Genomic DNA, 21627 nt, shown 5'->3' on the forward strand with positions numbered 1-21627 from the left:
TTATACCTGAAAAAAGAAAAGAATTTAATAAGAATTTTTTATTTAATAAAAGTATTTATAGCATCTTTGAGGCTTAGGTATTTGTTCGTGATAGTAAGGCTGAAGTGTATTAAACAGTAAACATCATAAAACAGGGAGGAAGAGCACTTAAATCTATAGAACATACACACACAGACACACACACACACATACTGTACTGTACACACAAAGAGAAATGGCAGTCTCACCTTTTTCTCTGTGGACTCTGTCAAATGCTTTGCGTGTCGGCTTTTGCCATGCAGTCCTCCAGCCTTGAGCTTTTATTATGTGAAGAATGAAGAGCCTGAGCATGGATGGGAGTCGTGTTGATGGTCTGAGTGAGAGTGTTTGGAAGAGGAAGATAGAGCATTAAAATAAACTAATATCTATGTGTAGGCTTTTAGTCAGTTCACAAATTGCTTAATCCATATACTGTACATTTTTAACGAAGCTTCACCTGATCACCAGATTTCCTTGATTTCATAATGACTTTTTTTTTTCCATAATAACATTTATTGTTATTGACTGGATTAATACCTAAGCATCTGACATTTAGACATAAAGTAGTAGTATTTTCAACTACTATTTAATGTCGCAGTTTCATTAAAACTGAGCTGAACTAATCACGATTAATGGTATCCACTATGATAAACAAAGCATTAACAGAGAACACAGTGCTGAGGGCACAGATTGCTCTTATGGCCGGTGACCAGAGCACAGGAAGCAAGGGGAGAACGTTCCAACTGTTCAGTGGACTACCCCACTGTGTGCTCTTGAATAATTCTATAGCATCTCGTCATATGCAGAGCATGTGCTACATCTCGCTCTGGCACCATTTTACGTCTGATACGACACAAGTGCCATTAGAGCTTTGTGCCAATTACAGCAGAGGAGCTACACCGATGTAAGCCGGTCTGGTGCTGGAAAAGAGCACCTATAATATAATTCAGCTCAACAGCTACAGGCCATGAGAGCATTATTCATCATACTGTAGCTGACTGCAGGATTGTTCTGCATATTTAGCAGCATTACTGGAAGTGTTTATAGGCACAAAATGAATACAATTTACTTTTTTTTATATAGATTCATCAGAAACTGTTTTTTTTCATTATTATATATATATATATTTGTAAATAGCTCTTATGGGTAGCTAGAGTTTATTAACTATTAAAGAATCATTTTGTAATTTTAGAATCACTTGCTGCCTCAAAGGCAAATAACAATTATAGCGAAAACATTGCCAAGTCATCCACTTCTCAACAAACATGCAAATAAGTGCAGAATTAAATGAAAAGTCTAAATCTGTGTGTCGTAATAAGGTTTTGGGCCACTAAAGCCTCCAAAAAAGCTCCAATATGGCTTGTAAAATTTTATTATTAGCAATTTTTTAAACACACACACACACACACACACACAATTCTTCTTAACGATTTGTTGTTGGTATGTGGGTTAGTGATTGTGGTGGAGTCTAAATTGTTGGTCCAAAACCTCTCATAGGTCTTCAGTATGGTTGTGATCAGGTGACCGCGAAGGCCATAGTGAGGCCATAATGATGGAGAGTATTTTATTTATTTATTTATTTATTTTTTGTGAGTTACTGGGCTGACTGCATGCTAGGAAATTTCCCCAGAGCATAAAGTAGCCACAATGTTTTCTCTTTAATTTGTCATCCATCTGTACTTTTTGCCTTTTAAGGGAAAAAAGGCAGAGCTTTGCTGTGGATGGGGCCAAGCCTGTTTGTCTGGACTGGAAAAATGTGAACAAAAAAATAGATTCCATATTCCATGCTAACATTGTTTCTTTTAGGATATCTTTAAAAAAGAATTAATTCGATCATTTCCTAAATGCCACCTTTACCACTAATAGCTCTACATTTTTATTCAATGTTTCCATTCCCATCCAGGAGCTTGAAATATCCACGTCCCCCAAACCTGTGCGATTTTTTGTCCAGCTATTTTTACGCTTGTCCAGTAATAAATGGTTTGTAACCTCTAACATATTTGTTCGACTCCACTCAGTGGGAAATAAACAAGCATCGGTAAACCAAGTTGCCATTGCGTAGGTTACCTGAGCACCAGAACGCAACACTCCTTTCCCTTCCGACCTTTCATTTTGTTAAACTGACAATCACAGCACACTCCTACTCCCACACACTGATACAAGCTGAACATAAAGTGCTGAAAACAACATTGACTCAAGGTATACTATTGCCATCTAATGGTCAGAAGAAAAACTTGAATTGTGAATTTCACATCACTTTATGAAAGATATTATATTAATACCGGCACTACATGTTAGTGCTCGGATGCTTTATGACCAGGGGGTTATTTTCTTGAATGGGACAATAAACATGACAAGTGAAGTCTTCTAGCAGGAGTTTATTGCTTGGAGACACATCAACATAGTTGAAAGACATAACGGAAGAGCATTAGTAAGCAATATCTTCAGGAAATCACACCTGTTTTTTGGCTTTCAGACTATTTTAAAGGCTTCGTTCTGTCAAAAGTGACCAGAATAGAGCAAAAAATAAAGCTCAAAATATTGGCTCATAGCAGATACTGCATATACTCAGGGTTTTCAAATGTGACTCAAAACACTCACTGTACAGTACAGCTCGCATTCTACTGTTTTGTCCTTAAATGACAGTTTTATATAAACTATAATATGCTAAGTGACCCATATGTTTAAAGGAATGAACAATCCCATTACAGAAAATGAGTGTCTTTACGTTTTCCAGATAAACACCCGTTAAATCCTAAACCATGAAGACAATAAGTCAGATTTATTAAACACTACCATGAAAACACTACTACTACTACAAAAAAAGAAAAATATAAAAGACACATATCTGCCACTTAAAAAGGAGACACCTCACTCATTCATGTCATTATATACTGTACAGTAGGAGCAGTGCAATGCATAAAATCATGAAGATACAGGTTGAAAGTTAAGTTAATGTTCACATCAGAATGAGGGAAAAATTGTGATCTGTGCCTGTGATCAAGGCCTGAAATCGTAGTCAACTGGGTGGCACTGTCGGTTAGTGGTTGGCACTGTCCTCTTGCACCGCCAGGGTTCGGGTTCGATTCCTGGCCAGGTGTACCCTGCTTCATGCCCTAAGTCTCCCGGGATAGGCTCCAGGCCCCCCGCGACCCTGAATACACGGTGTAGTCAATGAGTAGTAGTCAACTAAACCTCATTTTCAGCTGCCCATGTTTGGTGAGTCGATGTAGAGAGAAATTCCTGTCCTTGATTGCCTGGAGATGAATGTGGTCTGTTGATGAAGGCTATCTTCCTCAAGGTTCAATATGTTGCGCATGTTCTGCGATTGTTTACTATTCACCAAGGTTGTAAAGCATGATTATCTGAGTTAGCATAGTTTTCTTCTCAACGCACACCACAGTCATGTCATGAAATCACTTTTTTCGAACTATTTCGAAGTCTGATGTGAACATTACCTGAAGCGATGTGACTTGTACAGTATGATCCTATGCACTGTGTTCATGCACCATGGGTGGCTAACTGGATAATAGCATGAATTGAAAAGGGTTGCAGGTGTTCCTATTATGGTGTCTAGAGTTTGTACAAGTTCTTGACAGACACAATTTGCTTATAATATGATTTTAAAATGTCTGAATTAGAACTGAACATTTTACTGACCACATGCCTGCCCTTCGCAGCAGCAGGATAAAGTTAACAGAGGGCTTTGGTAACCTTAACTGTTTTTGCTATTCAGGAGGGTTGGGTGTTGATTAAGTGAGCTCTTGACCTGAACGCTACAAACTGAAGATTTAAAGGTGGAGCTATTTTCAGTGAGTTTCGGTTATTTTTTCATTCACATTCAGGCAGCTTTCGAAAAACCCTCCTCAGTGGAAGAACTCTGGTTTCCATGACACTGTACATGTAGACCATCAACATTCACACAATCAACACTACATGCCTGAAGAAACTACACATGGATAGATACTCAGTCTTCAAGGATCTCACCGGATCGCAGCAAAGTACTTGCAAGCAGATGCATTTAAAGTGATTTTTATTTATTCAATACTTTTACGTCACTAAAAAAGAAAAAACGTATACATAGAAAGAATAACAATAACTTTGATTTAATATCCTTAAAATAAAGGTGACATTCCCTATAGAGAGAAGAACTATGACCCTGATCGGTATAAGCGCGGTTACTGAAGATGAATGAATAAACAGTTTTAAATTTCAACCTTGTAGTTTATGCCTCATTCTTTCATTACTTGCTGTACTGCAGTGCTACATTTGTAGCTCAGTACTTAAGGATGACACTGATCAAATTTCAACACTGATGGAGAGTCACTGCTGGATGCTTGATTAAGGACTCTTTATTACTCAGCTCTGTGCTTGAATTAGATACTGCCTTGCATAAGAGGCTTACAGCTGTTAAGAGTTTCATTCTGTACATATTACGTACATGTTAGATTGCACTCCAATCTTTCTGTGGTTAATTTAGATGTGTTTGTCAATCCAACCACATAGTTATTGGACAGTGTGCGTGGTAATACCCAAAGTATTGGGTCTGGGTCCGATTCCCGGCCAGGTGTGCAGGTGTGCTTTCCCCTCGCTTGGTGGGTTTCCTCCCACAATCCAAAGACATGCAGATGTGTGGACATGTGCCCTGCAATGAATTGGCACCCTGTCCAGGGTGTACATGCCCTAAGCCTCTGCGATAGGCTACAAGCCCCCGTGACCCTGAATACAGGATAAAGCGGTATAGAGGATGAGCGAGAGTAAAAGTAACAGTTTGGTGCATTCTGTTGTTCTCAATGAAAAAAAAAAAAAAACGGCCTGTTAATACAAGGTGCAATAAAACTGACAAAATGTTTCACAAAATAACTGCAATGTAAGGTCACACATAAGTGGACACCAGACAACCACCCATGTGTGATTTTTTCATATTAAAGTCAAAAGCAGACAATTTATGTCTTTGCATGAGATAGCATTGCAGTGTCCCTTCAATAGAAGTAAGAGGCCCAAACCTGGTTCAGCATGACAGTTTCTCTTGTTCACAAAGAAAGAACAAGGTTTACCAATTTTGCAGTGGAAGAACTCCAGTGGTCAACACAGAGTGTGACCTGAACCCCACTGAATGATGAATTTGGGATGGAAAATCTAGTGCATTCTAAGCAAAGAGGATGCATTTAGTACAGCAAAGGGGTGAACAGGGTGTTTAAAAAAGCATGAGTATGATGTTCATATGTTCATAACTTGGTGGCACAGGGGGCAGCTATGATGCCACACAGCATCAAAGATCAATGGTTTGATCGTGTGTGAACTTTCTCTAAGGGTGTGTTTCTGCCTTGTTTTCCAGGGATTTGCTCCAGATCGATCATGATCATAACCAGAATAGATTTGTCAGTAAATTAATTCTTTATGTTATGTGCAGGGGAGGCAGAAGTACACAAATTTATTACAGTACTTACTACAGTACAAAATAAATTACTCCAACCCAAGTAAAGTACCACTTATATGTTTTACTCAAGTAGAAGTACTATGTGTAATAAAATTACCTAAATGCTTATGTTTAGATTTTTAAAAATAAATGCAATTTTATGTGATCGTCTGTTTAAATGAAGCGAGAAGAAATAGTTCAGTAATGTAGTATTTGTACTTTGTTCCTTGCCTCCTCTTGCTATTTGCTGCATCTATGGTTAAGCCATTGGTTTAGTTTAAGAGGATTATAATTTTTTTTTAAAAAGCAATACAGGTAAACTAAAATTACCAAAACATGTGCACATTAATAAAGTAGGCATATAAAATAAGTAGAGTGGAGATAATCACACTGACACCATTTAAAAAATAGAAAAAATGCTCACTAATAACTGATGCTGAAACCATAATAATTTAGTCAGTAGCTAACCACAATTGATTTAACATACCATCCAATAAATTTCAATCAGAGTTCACAAAAATGGTTAGATCATTTTTTTTTTTTTTTTTTTTTTAAGCATAAAAAATTGAGTAAGCACATCTGGAAAACGATGGTTGCAAGTGGGGCAGTAGTTAATAGAAACTAGATCATGTTGAGCATTTGTATGACACCATGAGCATGTCTAAATATATGATGCATAAAGTCAAGATGTAAATGCTTACAATGATGTGAAAAAGAAATGCCTATAGTATAATTTCCAATGCCTAGTAAAATTAAATAAATAAATTTTAAAAAATTGGGTACTGTAGCATCAAACAAATAGGTTAAAATCCACAAAAGAATATTCTGTCCAAAAACAAACTCATAACATTAAAAACATAAAAAAAAAAAACAATTAGATCACAATTCGGGTTTTCAAAGTAGTACGTACATTATTAAACATTTAACAGACAAAATGTTATATTTTTTGGCTTTAAACCAACTGAAGGAGAGTGCCTTTTAGAAATGTCATGGCACAAAACAAGACTTTTTTCCCCCCATGCGTTGCCTGAGGTTCCCACAATTTCACACATTCCCATAATAAAGACAGCTGCAATTTGACAACCTTCCAGACAGCCAGACACCTGCATCTAGACTTTGGACAGCTGATATGTTTCATTCTCTTATGTCCAGTGGTTTGCAAATGGGTCTGGGTTTTAAAGCACCCCTACAACTTTCCCAAGTACAATTATTAGCCCTAGAAGTCCATACTTATCTTTAAGCTTTTTCAACTTTTCACCCCCCTGGCCAGTTCCTCTGCTTATTAGAATTTATGCTTTGTAATTAGTCACTTCTACATTTCACACAGCCTATTCCCACTCCAGCTGATGCCCATGCTGTATGAGACACATTCATTAATCAGTGCCTGTATATTAAATCGGCTCTAATTATATCAAAAGGGTGTGCTAGCACTCAAGTAAGTGCTACACAAACCTTTCATGTTGGCCTTTCAAGTTTTTTTTTTTTTTTAATGGAAGCCTTTTATTTCTTTATGTACTGGTGAGCTCTAGTTACTGGCTGACCTCTTTTACCTCACCACAATTTTGCATGATTAAGCTCGGTAACAATTTAGATCATTTCTACTCACCTTGGTTTTATCTTGTATCAACTAGTTTCGATTTTTTCCCCTCTATTGCTCATGCTACCATTTTTAGGAGCATGATTAGGCACCACTGACTACGCTTAAGTCAGGAGTGTTGCATAAACCTACTAGGTGTATGATGTTAAAACTCAAACAGATGATGAGATACTGACAGGAATTTTACTCACTATTCACCCACTACTGCAGGAAGTTTTCTTTTTCTAACAACAGGAGGCAGTATAGAGTATTCACTGACGCCTGCTTCCCACCTCCCCTCCCCCATGTCAGTACTGCTTTGCAGACAAGACTGCAAGGGCCTCCATCAGCCAGCCAGGCCTCTCAGAGCCTTCTTTCCTTCTACATGCGCGTGCACACACACACTCCCTTTCTCTCTCTCAGACTACGACAGCAGATTACATTGAGTAGGGAGGGGGAGGGGATACATTCTCAGACTTTCCCTCCATTTTGAGGCCTTTTTCACTATGAGAAAAGCCATGAATCCACATTCCCAACTATTTGTGACATTCAGTTGCCACACAAACACACACAAAGAAAAAGGGGTAATGATAAAAAAATAATTAAATCAGTTCACACTTCAGATTGTTGACATGTATAGAACAATAACAGAAATTTTAAACTAGGTTTTGTTTTAGGAGGCTTTGTAGTACAGCAGGTAGTGTTACAGTCTCATAGCACCATTGCTCCCACTTCAATATCGATCTCGGGTTACAGTCCGTGTGAAGTTTCATGTTCTCTCCATATCATTCTCTCCATATCTGCATGGGCTTCCCAAATCAAGCCAGTGGATGCTACAGGCTACACCACATCACCCTCATATGCAAATGTGCCCCTAGTGTATCCAAAGTGCATTCTCACCTAAAGAAAGAGGGTTTTGGGAAGGTCTTCCTGATTGATTAGTGCAAAGCAGTAACTGAAGGTGAATAAAGTAATATTAATCTTGGCATTTCCATTGTTTGAGTGATGTTTGATGATTTGGCACAACGTCTTTCTAGTGCATGGCCAAGTTAGACATTAGCGCTTTTATTAAATTTTATTCTTCACTATTCCCTAGAAGGCGCATTGATTCAATTTACCCATAAACCTCATTTAATTTCGTGGCACTTTGTGTGAAGGTATAAACATACAGCATCGATAGCTATTTCTCATCCTGGTTCACAAGAAGCTACAGAGAAATCTAGAGTTGGATATTAAGGCGCTAAATTGTTATTTAATATGAATATCCAGGTTTTAACGGACAACTACTATTAGGGTGAACTAGATGTAAATGTCGGGGCCATGATCTTAATGTCCACAGAGACAGGCTCAGAGCCCCAAGGTTTTAAAACTGTTTTTTGACCAACTCATTGTGACTGTACCTTAGAGTGGACCAACAGTGTGGTTTTAAATTTGAGAAGGAGGGCAGTTTTAAAACCACTATGATAAGCACAATACAGCACTTTATTATTCAGAAATGCTTTAAGTGAAATAAACAAACTGAAACAAAACATACAAACATAATTGCAGGTCACAAACTAAAACATATAGACAACAAGTCAGGTTGATGGTGAAGGCTCTTTGTGCACTACAGGCAGAATCCAGAGTCCATTCATGGAAGCAATAAAAAAGTAGTTATGTGAGAAAAAAAGCACTGTTCTGAAGAGGCTGAAACTGGGCAAAAATAAAACAAAGCACAACGCAATGAAGGTCATTCTCAATGCTCTGTGCCCAGACCTCAGGACAGCAATTGTATCAGAGCAAACTGCTCTTACAGTGGACTAATTGTATGTCATGGCGAGCATAAAAAAAAAGAATACTTAAGTTATAAACAAAAAAAAAAAAAAAAAGCAAAAGGTTATTTTAGTTGATTTTTTAATATATAGATATATTACTTAGCAAACTGTAATAGTTTGTTTGAAAATAACCATGTTGAACAGCCACCAAAAGCCACATCCATTAAGAGAACCAATGTATAACGTATGACCATCTAGAGTGAGCACAAAATGATTAGCAAATCTGAGCACACATACACCAACATCTTAGACAGAACTAAAAGACTGTACAAATATACACTAGCTATATGATTACATGAAATTCAGGAATACCTGTGATTCTAATAAACACTCGCCCGGCCACACAATAGTGGCTAGACGTACATTAAGTATTTTGTGAAATTTTCAAAGGAACAAACTAAAGGCAAAACATATTCTACTGATTGGGGCATTTTAAGTTTTCTCTTTCCCTAGCCTGAGGAAAAGCTCCTTCTTGCCTCCATGTCAGTAAACTAATTTAACACTCACCTATACATTATCAAAAGTCTGTCTTGTTTGCCTTTAAAATGGCTTCAGAAAGTTTACGAAAAGTATTTCATCTCACTGCCTGTTAGCGTGGTCCACAATTTCAAATGAGGCAGCACTGTTGATCGCTGGGAAACATAACATGTGAACTGTATGCATTTGTAACTGCATTTAAATATCAGACCTGTTGCTTTCCAAGAGAGGTATCTGATTGTCCATCCTGACCCTCTTCTGTGGGGTTTTCTCTGTTTTGCAGCTCATCTAATGATCCATAACCGTTTTCACCGTTGAGAGAATCCTCTGGGTAAGAGTCACTTGTATTCTCTTCACTTTTTATGACACTAGCTATCTGGATGTTCAACTTGGAGTCATTTTCTTGTGGTTCCTTAAGATCTCTCTCATCATCACTGTCCGAGTCAACAGAAATGGGCTCCGAATTTATAAGTTCCCCAGGTTTTAAAAGTGTTTTGACAGGCTCATTGCAACCATACCCGCTGGTGACCTTCTGACCATTAGAGTGTGGTGAGGCATTGGCAGTAGATCTAGCTGGCACGTCATGCTCCTGGATATCACCATTAGTAATAGCTTGTTGCTCTTTTTGTCGTCTAATCGCAACGGCAGATCTGCCTATGAAATCCCGCGATGTTCGACATTTTTGCTCCTTTTCATTGGTTTCAAAGTAACACTCTGCGTCAAAGTCCATTACATGTTGTAACTGCATAACATGGTTCATTTTGAATCCTAGTAAAACACTAACTTTCTGTTTTTCACAGTCGCGGACACATTTCCTTCTTCGGTTTTCAAAATGGCTTGATACGTCTGATTTCCACAGCCAGAGACTGGATGCTAGCTTGTCCACTTCGCGACGGGTGGGGTAGGGCTGTCTGTTGAAATACTTTGTGAGAAAAGCCTTGCGAGCCTCATAGGACTCATTCTCGTGGCCCTTTGGATTTAAGGCCAATGCAACAGGCTCCTCTTTTTGCTCAATTAAGGCAAGTGGGCCTGACTGCGTGTAGTCTTCGAGCCCTACTTTGCGTTTCTTTGGGTCAATTTCACCATCATTTGCAAAGCCGGAACGTTTTAAGGAAGCTCCCTGAGCCTTTACAAGCCGAGAAGTTGCAGAAGACCTGCTGTCCTGGCCGTTTTGAGTTTTGCCCACACCCCGGCAGTGCACTAGATGCAAAGTGATAGTAGATGCTGTCATGTTACTGGTGTAGACACCAAGGCAATGTATGCACTTATAGGTCAGCTTTTTCTCCACTGGATGCACTGTCTGGATCACCTGGTGTCTCTCCCTCAAGTGGTGTGCAAGGGAATCAGAGATAGGACCCTTCAGGATGGAGAAGCAGAGTGGACAAAGGGTCTTACCCACATCTCTCTTATAGGGAACAGCTGTCTGTGGTCCACTCTTAACAACTGTTGCATCTGGGGACTCAGTAGATATCTTCGAGAAGCGTTGATTTGGAGGCTTATTTGTCTGTGTGTTGGGTGAAGATTTGTTTTGGGCATGGAATGCCACAGATTCTTCAGGAGCATCTCGCATATTATACGTGGTGACAATCAGCTGGACATTCTTGGGGTTTCCCTGTTGAAGGGTGAGATCAAATGTCAGTGGGGAATCGGTACGTACCCCAACAGACTCATTGGGATGTGACCCTCGCATGTGTACCACCATCTTCTCCACATCATTGAATGTAGCCCTGCAGTATGGACATGATAAACCATGGATTAGCATATGGTTGAGTAGCGTGTCGCTGGGCAGGTAGCGGTTGCAATATAAGCATTTACTGGTGAAGTTGTGGATCTTCATAATGTAGTTGGCCACCGCTGGCACCTTTTCAGCTTTGTGTTCTTTCTCAAAATGAGAACTATACACATTTTCTGGAAAGAGCTCATTGCAGATTGTGCAGATCTTCCATTTCTGAGTGTATGATGTGCCCAGGACAGAAATACCTTTCCTGGGAGCAGCAGATGTTACACTAGTAGCAGCTGCCTGAATTCGTGAGGTCAGTGGTGGAATCTTCAGAACAGAAGCAGATGTTGATGCAGAAATTGGGCTGCGTAGACTATTAGAAGAAAGTTGAGGTCTGGATGTTTGGGATTGCTGGGTCATTGAAAGCTGTGAACTGCCTGGTAAAGCAACGCGCACTTGCTGTCCCCCAATGGACACTGCCTGAGAAGTGGCAGATTTCAAGCCAAATGTACCAGACTTTAAATTAACATCCGATAAGAGCCGAGTGGAGTTCAAATTCCCTTTAGGAATTACAATACGACTTAACTGCTGTGTGGACAATGGCCGCAGCCCTGATGTCACCAAAGTGCCCTTTGATGGAACGCTAGAAACGCTTTTGTCTCCTTGGGATTTAGGAGCCACCATTATAACAGGCTTGGCACGAGGTACAACAACATTTGTATGGCCAATCATGGCAGTAACTTGGTAGCCAATGCGTTCATGGTCCTCAATGACATGTTGCACTAGAGCCTCATAAGTACGAGGCACAAAAAGGCAGCGCTTACAGTGAATGGCTGAGCTGTTACTGTTACTAGCACCTGCAAGACTATTAGAATCTGTTACGCTACCTTTGCCTGTGTCAGGACCGGCTGTTGATCCATTAGGAGTCATTGACTTCTCACCAGGTTTGGCCAAATACGGAGCAGCTACGTGTTGGAAGTGTTCCCTATAGATGTGCTTGCGCACAACATTGTATAGTGGGTCCCTATAAGTGCATTTCTTACAGTAGTACACTGCCTGCTCTACACTGTCTCGAGGCTTGTCCAGGCGATTACCATCCTTCAACCCAGCTACTGCCCCTTGGAGGCCCCCCGTCCTCTGGCGCACCGCATTGTTGGGTATGTGAAAGAGTCTGATGTGGGTCTCCAGGGTCTTCTTGTTCCCATTGTAAGTGCAATACGGGCAGTTAAGAAGGATTCGATTCTCAAAGTCTTCACTGTGAACATTGCGAAAGTGGCTCTTATAAGCAGAAAAGAACTTAGAAGAAAATGGGCAGTCTGAACAACAGAATGGCTTTGACCGGTAGTCCTAGAAGCAGAAAAATGTAAACAGACTATTAATATAAACAAAGCAACTGACATAACGTAATGCAGCATTTGGTGGCTGCTGCTGCTTCTCCAGCACAATGTAACTATACTCACTTGTGTTTTCGTAAGAGAAGGATCCCACATGCACACATCATCCCATGTGGTGTTCTTGACGTAGAACTCATTGGGCACAAACTCTTTATAGTCCTGCAACAGACAATGGGGAATATGTGAAAAATATATACAAATCTAATCACCTGGTTTCTATTTAGGTAATATCTAACACATGGATAAATTACAGTATTCCATTAACAGTGCATGGGGGACTTTCATTATGAATGAACTCAAAAGAGTTCACAGTAAAGTCAATTGAATTTATGTGTTTTGTCTTCTTCTCATTATTGGGCAAATAAAGTACGAACAAATCAGTTCACGACCAAAAAATTAGACGAAGATTTATCCCCATTTACGAATTCCTCCTTGGAACATGACCCAGAAACCATCATCCCAAGCTACCGCTATCAGCTGAACAAAAGCATGAGTGCGTCGCCAAGCATCAGTTTTGCTCAGTATGTGGTCGCGGATTGCATGTGATAAAAGAATTTTGTGGAGTGGAGTGATGTCTAAGCCTTTGCTGAAAAGTATGATCGGGGCAAAAGTTGGCGAACAGGGTGCTACACCTTATGAACAATAACGCTGTCTTTCTGAATAGATTTTTAGTGCAAATGGTTGCCACGTCCAAACCAAAGACCAAGAAACAAAAAGAGAAAAACCCCCTGAAGAAGAATTACCCAGTGTTGTTATGGAAGGGGTCTCTTCTCCCAAACATAACCTCCTTTCTCCTAATTTCTAAGAAATGTGCTTGAACAATACATGTAAAAATAAAGCTATTTATACAAATCATATTAGTGCTGTATTATTTTTGTATAATTAAGGCTTTTTCATACTTTGTTTTATATTTTGTAATATAAACAAAAGTAAAAAATTTAATATAGTTCATAGTGATAGGGAACAGAATAATTCTATTTGCGTGTACTCCTATGGATTTAAAAAAAAAATTAATAATAATTAAATATTTAACTGCAATGTACACCCTCTATTGATTATTAATAATATTTAAATGTTTAGAATAATAGTTTTTAATTTTATTGTAGCCAAAGAACATTCGATTTATTCAGTTCCCGACAAAACACATCAGGTCCAAATTTACATTATTTGTAGCATTATTTGAATGAGTAAAACAGTCAAAAACTAGTATAAGCAAACTTACAATAATATACAAACTTGATAATTAATAATGGTTAATTTGTATTTTTTTAGCTGTAACTAACAGCTATGCTTCACTCTCCTTTAGAGGTCCAAAGACCCTGGAGAACCACCAGCACAGACTCTTATGTTATCTTAAAGTTTGTCACATCCTGCACTGTGGTCATGTCCTACTTTTGAATTAGCATTTTTGAAGTTTCCAAATGGGAACTACAGTTTTAGATGAGCGACCCAATCATCATTAGAACTGACAATTTAATTTAGTGAACATTGTTAAACAGTGAAAAATTGTTTATGAAATTTACCAAAAAACATGCTGGAAACTCAAAAATAAAAAAGCCTATCTGACCTTAGGAAACCAAAAACATACAATTTTGGCCTAAGCTCATAGCACTATGCTTGGCCAAAATGCAAACACTTGCCATCACCCTGAGAATGCATCCTTACACAAAAGAATGTTTAATCATCAGAAGAAAATGAGAAACTGGTCAAGGACCAGGGTAAGGTGAAAGAATCTGAACATGGGTCAAGATGAAAAGAATACCATGTAGCAAAATGCCATGTAGCAAAATAGCGACAGTCTTGAATTGCTTTTCAGTCTTTGTACTGAGTACAGTTATGTGGTCAAGGGTTTGTGGATACCTGACCATCACAGCCCATGTGTGGCAAAAATTACCAACAAAGCTGCAAGCAGACAGTTATACAGTATGTCTTTGTGGGCTGTACATATTACATGTATTACATGTATTACAATTTCTCTTTATTAAAGCTGAAGTCCATAAAGACACAGTCTGCAAGGTTAGAAAACATCCCAACATGTCTGACCTCACTAAACGTCTTATAAATGAATGGGCACATCCCCAAAGCCACACTCCAAAATTGAGAGGAATGCCAATCCAGAAGTGTGGGGGTTATTAAAAGAAGCGAGACTATATTTTAAATGGGAAGTTAAGCAAGAACATAAGGATGTGATGATGGTCAGGTATCCAGAAACCTTTGGCAATTCAGTGTAGCCTGCTTTGTTAATAAGTCAACATAATTAGTATGAAGTAGTAATATGCATGCACTATGGAAATCAACCAACCAATTTTCACAAAAGTTCATAGTAATGCATTGTGTAACTTGTGTTTAACTAGTTACTGATAAGCAATATACATCTACTCATCAGAACTAAAAATAAATTTCTGGACGCTGCACACCCGAGAGACAAAAGTAGTGGTTGCTACATGCACGTAAGACAAACTCCAAATAGCATGAGCAACTTGTCGCTTGCTAGTGTGAATGTAGGGTTAGCAATATTTTTTTCTGCATGTGGTTTCAATTTCAGTGTGATTTGTGCAAGCTATCGTTTGCTTTTAATTAGTATACTGTGTATAGACATTAATAAAATGAACATGGACGAAAACCTGCCAAACACGTGTACATGTAAAGCAAATGTTGAATCTATAGATATGCATCATGTGCCAATTGTGACGGGCTCCTAACTGAAACAACGGAAAACTGTTCACCCGATTATTGTGATTAAATCATGCAAAATGTGGCTAGGAGTCTAGGAAACAGATAGGTCATTTTCTCAGGAGGAGGTGTGTCATACTTGCACTCGTACATCAAGCATTGCGACTACGACAACACATGGAGAGTGCATTGCTTTATTTAATAGTCTTATGTTCTATTACGAACATACAACTGATTTTAGTTAAAATGAACCACAGTTACACAGATCATATTATGAAAGTTCTGGCAAGTCTATTGCAAAGAGATTCGACTGTACCTGTCATTTGATGGTCTACAAATCCGAAATATGTAGTCTGGCTACCTTGCAGGACATTTCAACATGATTATGGTTATTACTAGGGTGATTATTTTCAGGATGAATGTGGTTGCATAAGACTTGGCAAAGTCTGGCAACTGCTCTGCTCAGTACACTTAAAAAGCACCTCTGTGTGCTCTACTGTCCAATCACAATCACAGGACAGCTGTCCAATTACAAAAACTCAAATTAAAGCAAACCCAGCCTTCTTTTTTTATCTTAAAGCATAGCACGAACCCTTGAATTAATCTTTGTATGAATCTAGAAATATATTCATTGCTAAATTATTGAATAAATATAAAAATAAAATGCTTAATAAATTAGTGAAGCCACTATCAACATGGCTTGGAATGTTTAAAATATTTGTGCATGCCAAAGATGTCAAGGAATACTAATTTAGCAATGGTAGAATTGTTAAATATACATTGTGTACTATATTTCATTATAACCAAAAGATAAACAATCTGATCAGATCAGTGTGGGAGTATCAGAGCACATCAGTGTCTCCCTGGCAATGTAAATAACTCTTGTACAAAGCTGGTGTTAAAGAAATGTGTAGGAATGACAGAGCAAAGCCTCCACAATACTTTTGTTTTAACTCATGAGTCATGAACATTGCATAGTGTGTTGGTGTATTTCCAGCAGTACAGCAGTCACAGAAAGAAAAAATAAGGTCAGAATCTGTAGTGCTGGCTTTTCAATATGCGCATGTGTAAGTAATGAGAAAAAAAACAAACAATACTTAACTGGACAAAAATATATATTGCGTACCTTCTTGCAGTACACTGAACAGGATTATCTTATTCACAGTGCAGCAACTTGGCTAATTTTTAATACCTTAAAATGCTAATGATGAAATAAATTCACACCTGCTCATATACAACGAACAACTTATTTTAAAACAGCTACTTGTAAAGATTAACAGAAGCTTTAAATAGAGATTGAAATACTGATAGACTGACTGGTTGGTTTACTTACTTAATTATATATGAATGCATTTAACTGCAGAAATACTCTAAATTTGGTACGATCTGTCCTCCATAGACTGAAGGCCTATATGGAGTTCATGGTTTCATGAGTAGATTGGCTTACAGATAGCGAACTATGACAAACTTGATATTTCAGTTTGGCATATACTGTATTTACATGCATTTTTTATATTCAACACATGCCCAAGCCCTATAAAGGTTCATTTCACACCATTAATATGATAAGCGCGTCATCTGACAAACTTAAAAAGCTTACCACTTCCACCTACATAAGCTTTTAACATCATTAAATATGCGGCTGATGCTTTAATGCATTTTTAGATAATTCTAAATGTTATAATAAGCTCTATTTAACTAAAATAGGAAAAGGCATATGAAACAGAATGGATCGGTATAATCTGTAGGAACTGTAGCATCATGTTAACAGAACATCTTTAAATCCATTAAAGATTTAATTCAACGGTTTCATAGTGACATCAATACTTACATCAACATGATCCTTGCAAAACTCTAAGCCAATATCCCCCAGTACTTTCTTTACATTTTTCCTGGCCCTCCGCAAACTGCCAAGGTTGTTAACTGGGAGTTGGAACATGCTGTCCACCTACAAAATGAAAAACAACAGATTAAAACATTAAAATGCATGTTTAAAACAGTCACATTCTGCAAGTAAAAAAAAAAAATAATAATAAAATAAGATATTGTACTAAAATAGTACCAACCCTAAAACATGACCTTCAGAATTTTTGGACTAAAAGCTTTGACTGTGAAGTTCCGTGACTACAATCCCCTTGCATCGCATATTCAAGCTTCTACAAGTCCACAAATATGAGTGTAGTGCAGAACACGTACATCTTTTATCTGTATTAAAACAACTTAGATTGCAATTATTGCGATATACAAAAACACTGAAGAGTATTTGCAAATTAAACTTTCTCTCTAATAAAATGCCACAATTTTGTTTGGATTTGTAAGAACCTCAGACTCCAACGAAGTCAAATATACAACACATTTTCAAACTCTGATTAGCCAGCAGACACACACAGAAATTGATTGCTGTAACTGTGACTCAGTTGTTTATTAATGACCAAATAATTGTCTTGTTTTATTCTCACTGACAGAGACTGAGATTGTGCACATGGGAAGGCATAAAAAGTGACACTAAAATGCTTATTCACCAGGAAATGTCATAGTACCAAAGAAGCTGACAAATTCAAATTATGAAGATAGGAAATTTGTGAAGATACTGCATGCTGAAGCGTCAATGTGATGTCTATACCTTTGCGCCAGTCTGATCTTCTAAAACTTTAAAACCAATAATGACATACTGCTTTTTCTGATAGCAGTGGTCTCAGCATACCACCCGATCTACAGAACACAAGGGCTCATTGAATAACTAAATGAGTATGAAAATAATGTAAATGATATGCTATGACCTTCAACAGGTCATAGCATATTACCAGAACTCAACACCTATGGCAGATTTTCGATCAACGCGTTATGACAGCGTTCTCCACCATTTCATCACCATCAAAATGGGAAAATGTGTGACCAGTACAGTCCCAGAGACTTGTACAATCGAACAGCACTTGATCTGTTCTGGCACCTCAGCTTGGTTTTTTCCTTTAATTTGTCCCTGTGTTTGTTTGTTTATTGTTGGTAAGGTTTGTTTGTTTATTGTTGCCATTTGCAATACTGATACTATAAAGCAATGTGTAGCATAACAAAACAATTTATTCTGTTAGCATTCTGACCTCTTAGAATTTCTATGTTAGCATTTTGTAAGTAACTAGAGACACAAAAATAATAATAGATGAAGAAATTATTTAGCACTGAACATAAGTCCTTTATAACCAAGCTATTCAAATGCTTCAGAGGCACGAAAACTAGTTTGTAGTTGAAACAGTGAGGTGTGGAGTTCATCTCCATCTCATAAACTTGGTCACACAACTAATAAAAGACTTTGATTCCATGTTATAACTTTCTGCAAATACCGGATTTAGCTTTTTACTCCTATATCGGCCTGGTCTTTCACCAAAAACGGCATTTATATAGTGAGAGTAAAATATACAAAGGGCAATGTTCATGCACTGAACTAATTCTTTAAGTGAAACCCAGTGACAGCGCTGGATGCTCCACTGACCAGCACCTCAATATCACTGCACTGACTTCAAGCTCGGCTCTGTATCTCAAAAAGAAAAAAAGAAAAGGAAAAAAAAAAAGCTTCCTCTTCACTCTAGCTTTTCCCCATCCACCCATCCAAAGAAGATGGCGCTAGAGATCAGCTCTGCCCTGCATGTTATATAAGCCTCTCCCCACTCTGCCTGCCCCTTTTCCGCTCTCTTTTTGTGCTGCCTCCTGAACTGCAATCACAGAATGGCGCCTCCTATTGAGGCAGCGGCTCCAACATGGTGCAAATGTCTGCAGTGGATTTTGGGTGGGGGTTATTTTCAGCCTGACCATCTTAGTGCAGGTGATCCGGAAAAAATGTTATCCTACCCATATAGCTGATCTGGATTAGGAAAAACATTTCATATATAATTACACAAACATGCATGCATACGTACATATAGACAGTCATAGAAACCCAAAAGTTTTGTTCACCTTGGTCACTTCTGATTGAAGACACCTAAACCTTTTCTACATCTCTTTCACACAGTGCTAGAAAGCCTCCATATTTCATTCCAGATCTGTAAACCAAATTGAAAGAGCAAACTTATAAAGTAAACTTGTGCATCAGCTTAGACCAAAAGTAGATATCTGTTTTAATAAATCAACCTTTTTTTATTATTCTTTTTAAAATATGCTTAACTTTTAGCCAGAATCATACTTTCTGATCAAACTTAGAGTTCCTCCATGTAGCACATACTGTATATGAGGCATGCAGATCAATATACAGACAAATGATCCAGATTAGAAATTTATACACTCCTGACATGTCATGAACCCCCTCAAGGGGTGAAATAAAGCATGTCTTAAAATAACCATATTATTAAGGAAGTGTTCATCCAAGTGGCTTGTATTGTGACAGTAAATTATTTATGCATCTATCACAGGATAAGAAGTTATTAATTAGTAGTAGATTGGTGTAGGTCCAGAGATGACAGCAGGTGTTTAAATAATCACATGTCTCTACCTGGTGCTTATGTTGGACTATACGTTCTATTATTATCTTCTTTGGTTTTATTATACTGTAGATCCTGGTGACAAAACAGTGACAGAAAACTGTCTCTACACCAACCGGCTAGCTCCGTTAGCTCATGATTCTCGAGCCTTCCTCCTTGTGCTTGTTATTTAGATGTCCGTTTCTCACCGGCTAGGTCAGACTTCTAGCTTGTCGACTAGCTAAAACAGAAGTGTCAATACAAGTATGACCGTGGTTTAGCTAACTATTCTGGTCATTTGTGTCAGTTAAAGCGGCGCTTTACCCACCCTAGCCCGAGAGACTGACAGGATTCTTGCCGTTTGCTAGCTAGCTAGTAACTCCTCTAATTGTAGCTAACGTTAGCTAGCAGCCTCGTCGTCGGGGTTTTCTTGACTGAAATCATTTTTATTGGTTAGCCGCGTAGCTGCCTAGACATTACAAAGCAGCCCGGTAAGTATCTACCCCGAGTTTGACAGCACACACACACTTTTACCTGACTCGGCTTCCCGCTGAGGTTAGTCCCCCCCTCAAACAGGACAATTGCTGAGAGACAAAGCACGCGCGGCGCTCTCGCGGTGCTGTCCCTCCTCCTGCAGCCTGCAGCCGGTTCTCCGCACTAAGCGATGCCGAGGCGGACACACCACACCGAAAGAGGGAGCTCGACTCCTGCCACTATCCGACCCCGGAGCTGTCTGCCTCTGCTCGTTCGGCTGGCGGGGATTTGCTGCAACTCATCTAGAAAACCTGAAACTAAAGCGGCGACGGAAAACTTTGCCGATGAAAATAAAAGCACGCCTATCACGATCCCGTCTACATCAATCTAAATTACAGTAATAATTACCGACACTTAACGCGTTCGCAGCATTTCCTTTTAACAATGCATCCCTATCCTTAACATGTTCCGTTCAAAATGGCGTGTGAAAGAGGGCGGAAGTGACATATGTGTTTGATTATGATAGAAGAGGAAAAAAAAAATCAGGATGGCGGCAGGGAGTCGAAGTCCTCGAGCACTCATTTTAATCATCACTTTACCTGTTCACGAGTGCCCTCTTTAGCTTACCTGGAATTCGGAGACTTCAAAAAGCCGGTCGTCTTCGCGCCGGGTATTTTTTCCCCGTGATATCGCAGTAAACAACCCCCCGTGTGTAATAGCAGACAAAATATCCATAGGGGGCGCCATTGGGTACGAGCTGATTGGACAAAGGTGGATGCGTCAATTCTGCATTGGGTATCTACCCCCGCTGAGAGTCGGATGTATACAGTGCCTCAGTACTCAGTTCAGGTGGTGGCGCTGTGCTGCTTTTTTGCGCGCAAGTTGCCGGGACTACTTTTAGACGTGGGATGCTGGGGTATCAGACCTATAAATCAACTGGGATGCCCCAAGTTACCCCAGTAATGATGTGTGCAGAACAACTTTGCCTTAAATGGTTAATACATGCTTCATGAGATAATGTGATCAGTGCAGAACACTAAAGGGAATATATATATATATATATATATATATGAGAGACAGATTTGCAACTTTTGGAAATGTTGTAGGAGTTTATACATTATAATGAAACAGCCTTAATATGCGCTTAACCTCAAGCTCACAGCTGCACAGTGACAGCGACAAGACGGAATAATTAAGACCTTATGACAGACTAGTTTATTCAAATAAGTTTAAAAGATAATGGAAATTACCCTCCTACTGTTTTATAGCAATTTGATATTCAAGCAGAAATGTCTTGGTTTCTTAAACAATGCACTCACAAACCTGACATGCCTCAAATCATTAAAAATATTGAACATACATGACATTTGTAAATGTTATATACAATATAAACAACATTTGTGTTTCCTTCTTTATTTTGGTGACTAACACTTTATATTGTTCATAAATCCTCGAAAATTTGGAACTGTCTACCACATGACCAATCCAGCAATGGTAATCAAATTAAATGGGATGATTAAAATATAAAATATAAAAATAAAAATGTGCAAGCGTATGCTCGCTGAGCCATGAAGATAAACAAACACTTTCCATTACTAAAGAAACAGAAGATAC

The 21627-nt window shown here is 38.6% G+C and overlaps 1 protein-coding gene across 5 annotated transcripts; it reads right to left on the minus strand.

Annotated features, from left to right (window-relative positions):
• Positions 1–8474: 8474 nt before the first annotated feature.
• On the minus strand, positions 8475–20739 carry adnpb (activity-dependent neuroprotector homeobox b). Of its 5 annotated transcripts, none has more exons than XM_053482760.1 (5): positions 20641–20722; positions 19040–19125; positions 16923–17039; positions 12485–12577; positions 8475–12371 (listed from the first exon to the last, which is right to left on the minus strand). In XM_053482760.1, exons 3-5 carry the CDS (start codon positions 17028–17030, stop codon positions 9510–9512), a joined length of 3063 nt encoding a protein of 1020 aa, XP_053338735.1. In that variant the 5' UTR covers positions 17031–17039; positions 19040–19125; positions 20641–20722; the 3' UTR covers positions 8475–9509. The 5 variants fall into 5 exon arrangements, with proteins under 5 accessions (XP_053338735.1, XP_053338734.1, XP_053338737.1 ...); XM_053482759.1 differs by lacking the exon at positions 20641–20722 and adding an exon at positions 20074–20533; XM_053482762.1 differs by lacking the exon at positions 20641–20722 and adding an exon at positions 19572–20027.
• Between the last annotated feature and the right edge of the window lie 888 nt (positions 20740–21627).

This window comes from Clarias gariepinus, chromosome 22 (genome assembly GCF_024256425.1).
Source record: "Clarias gariepinus isolate MV-2021 ecotype Netherlands chromosome 22, CGAR_prim_01v2, whole genome shotgun sequence".
Classification (NCBI taxonomy): Eukaryota; Metazoa; Chordata; class Actinopteri; order Siluriformes; family Clariidae; genus Clarias; species Clarias gariepinus.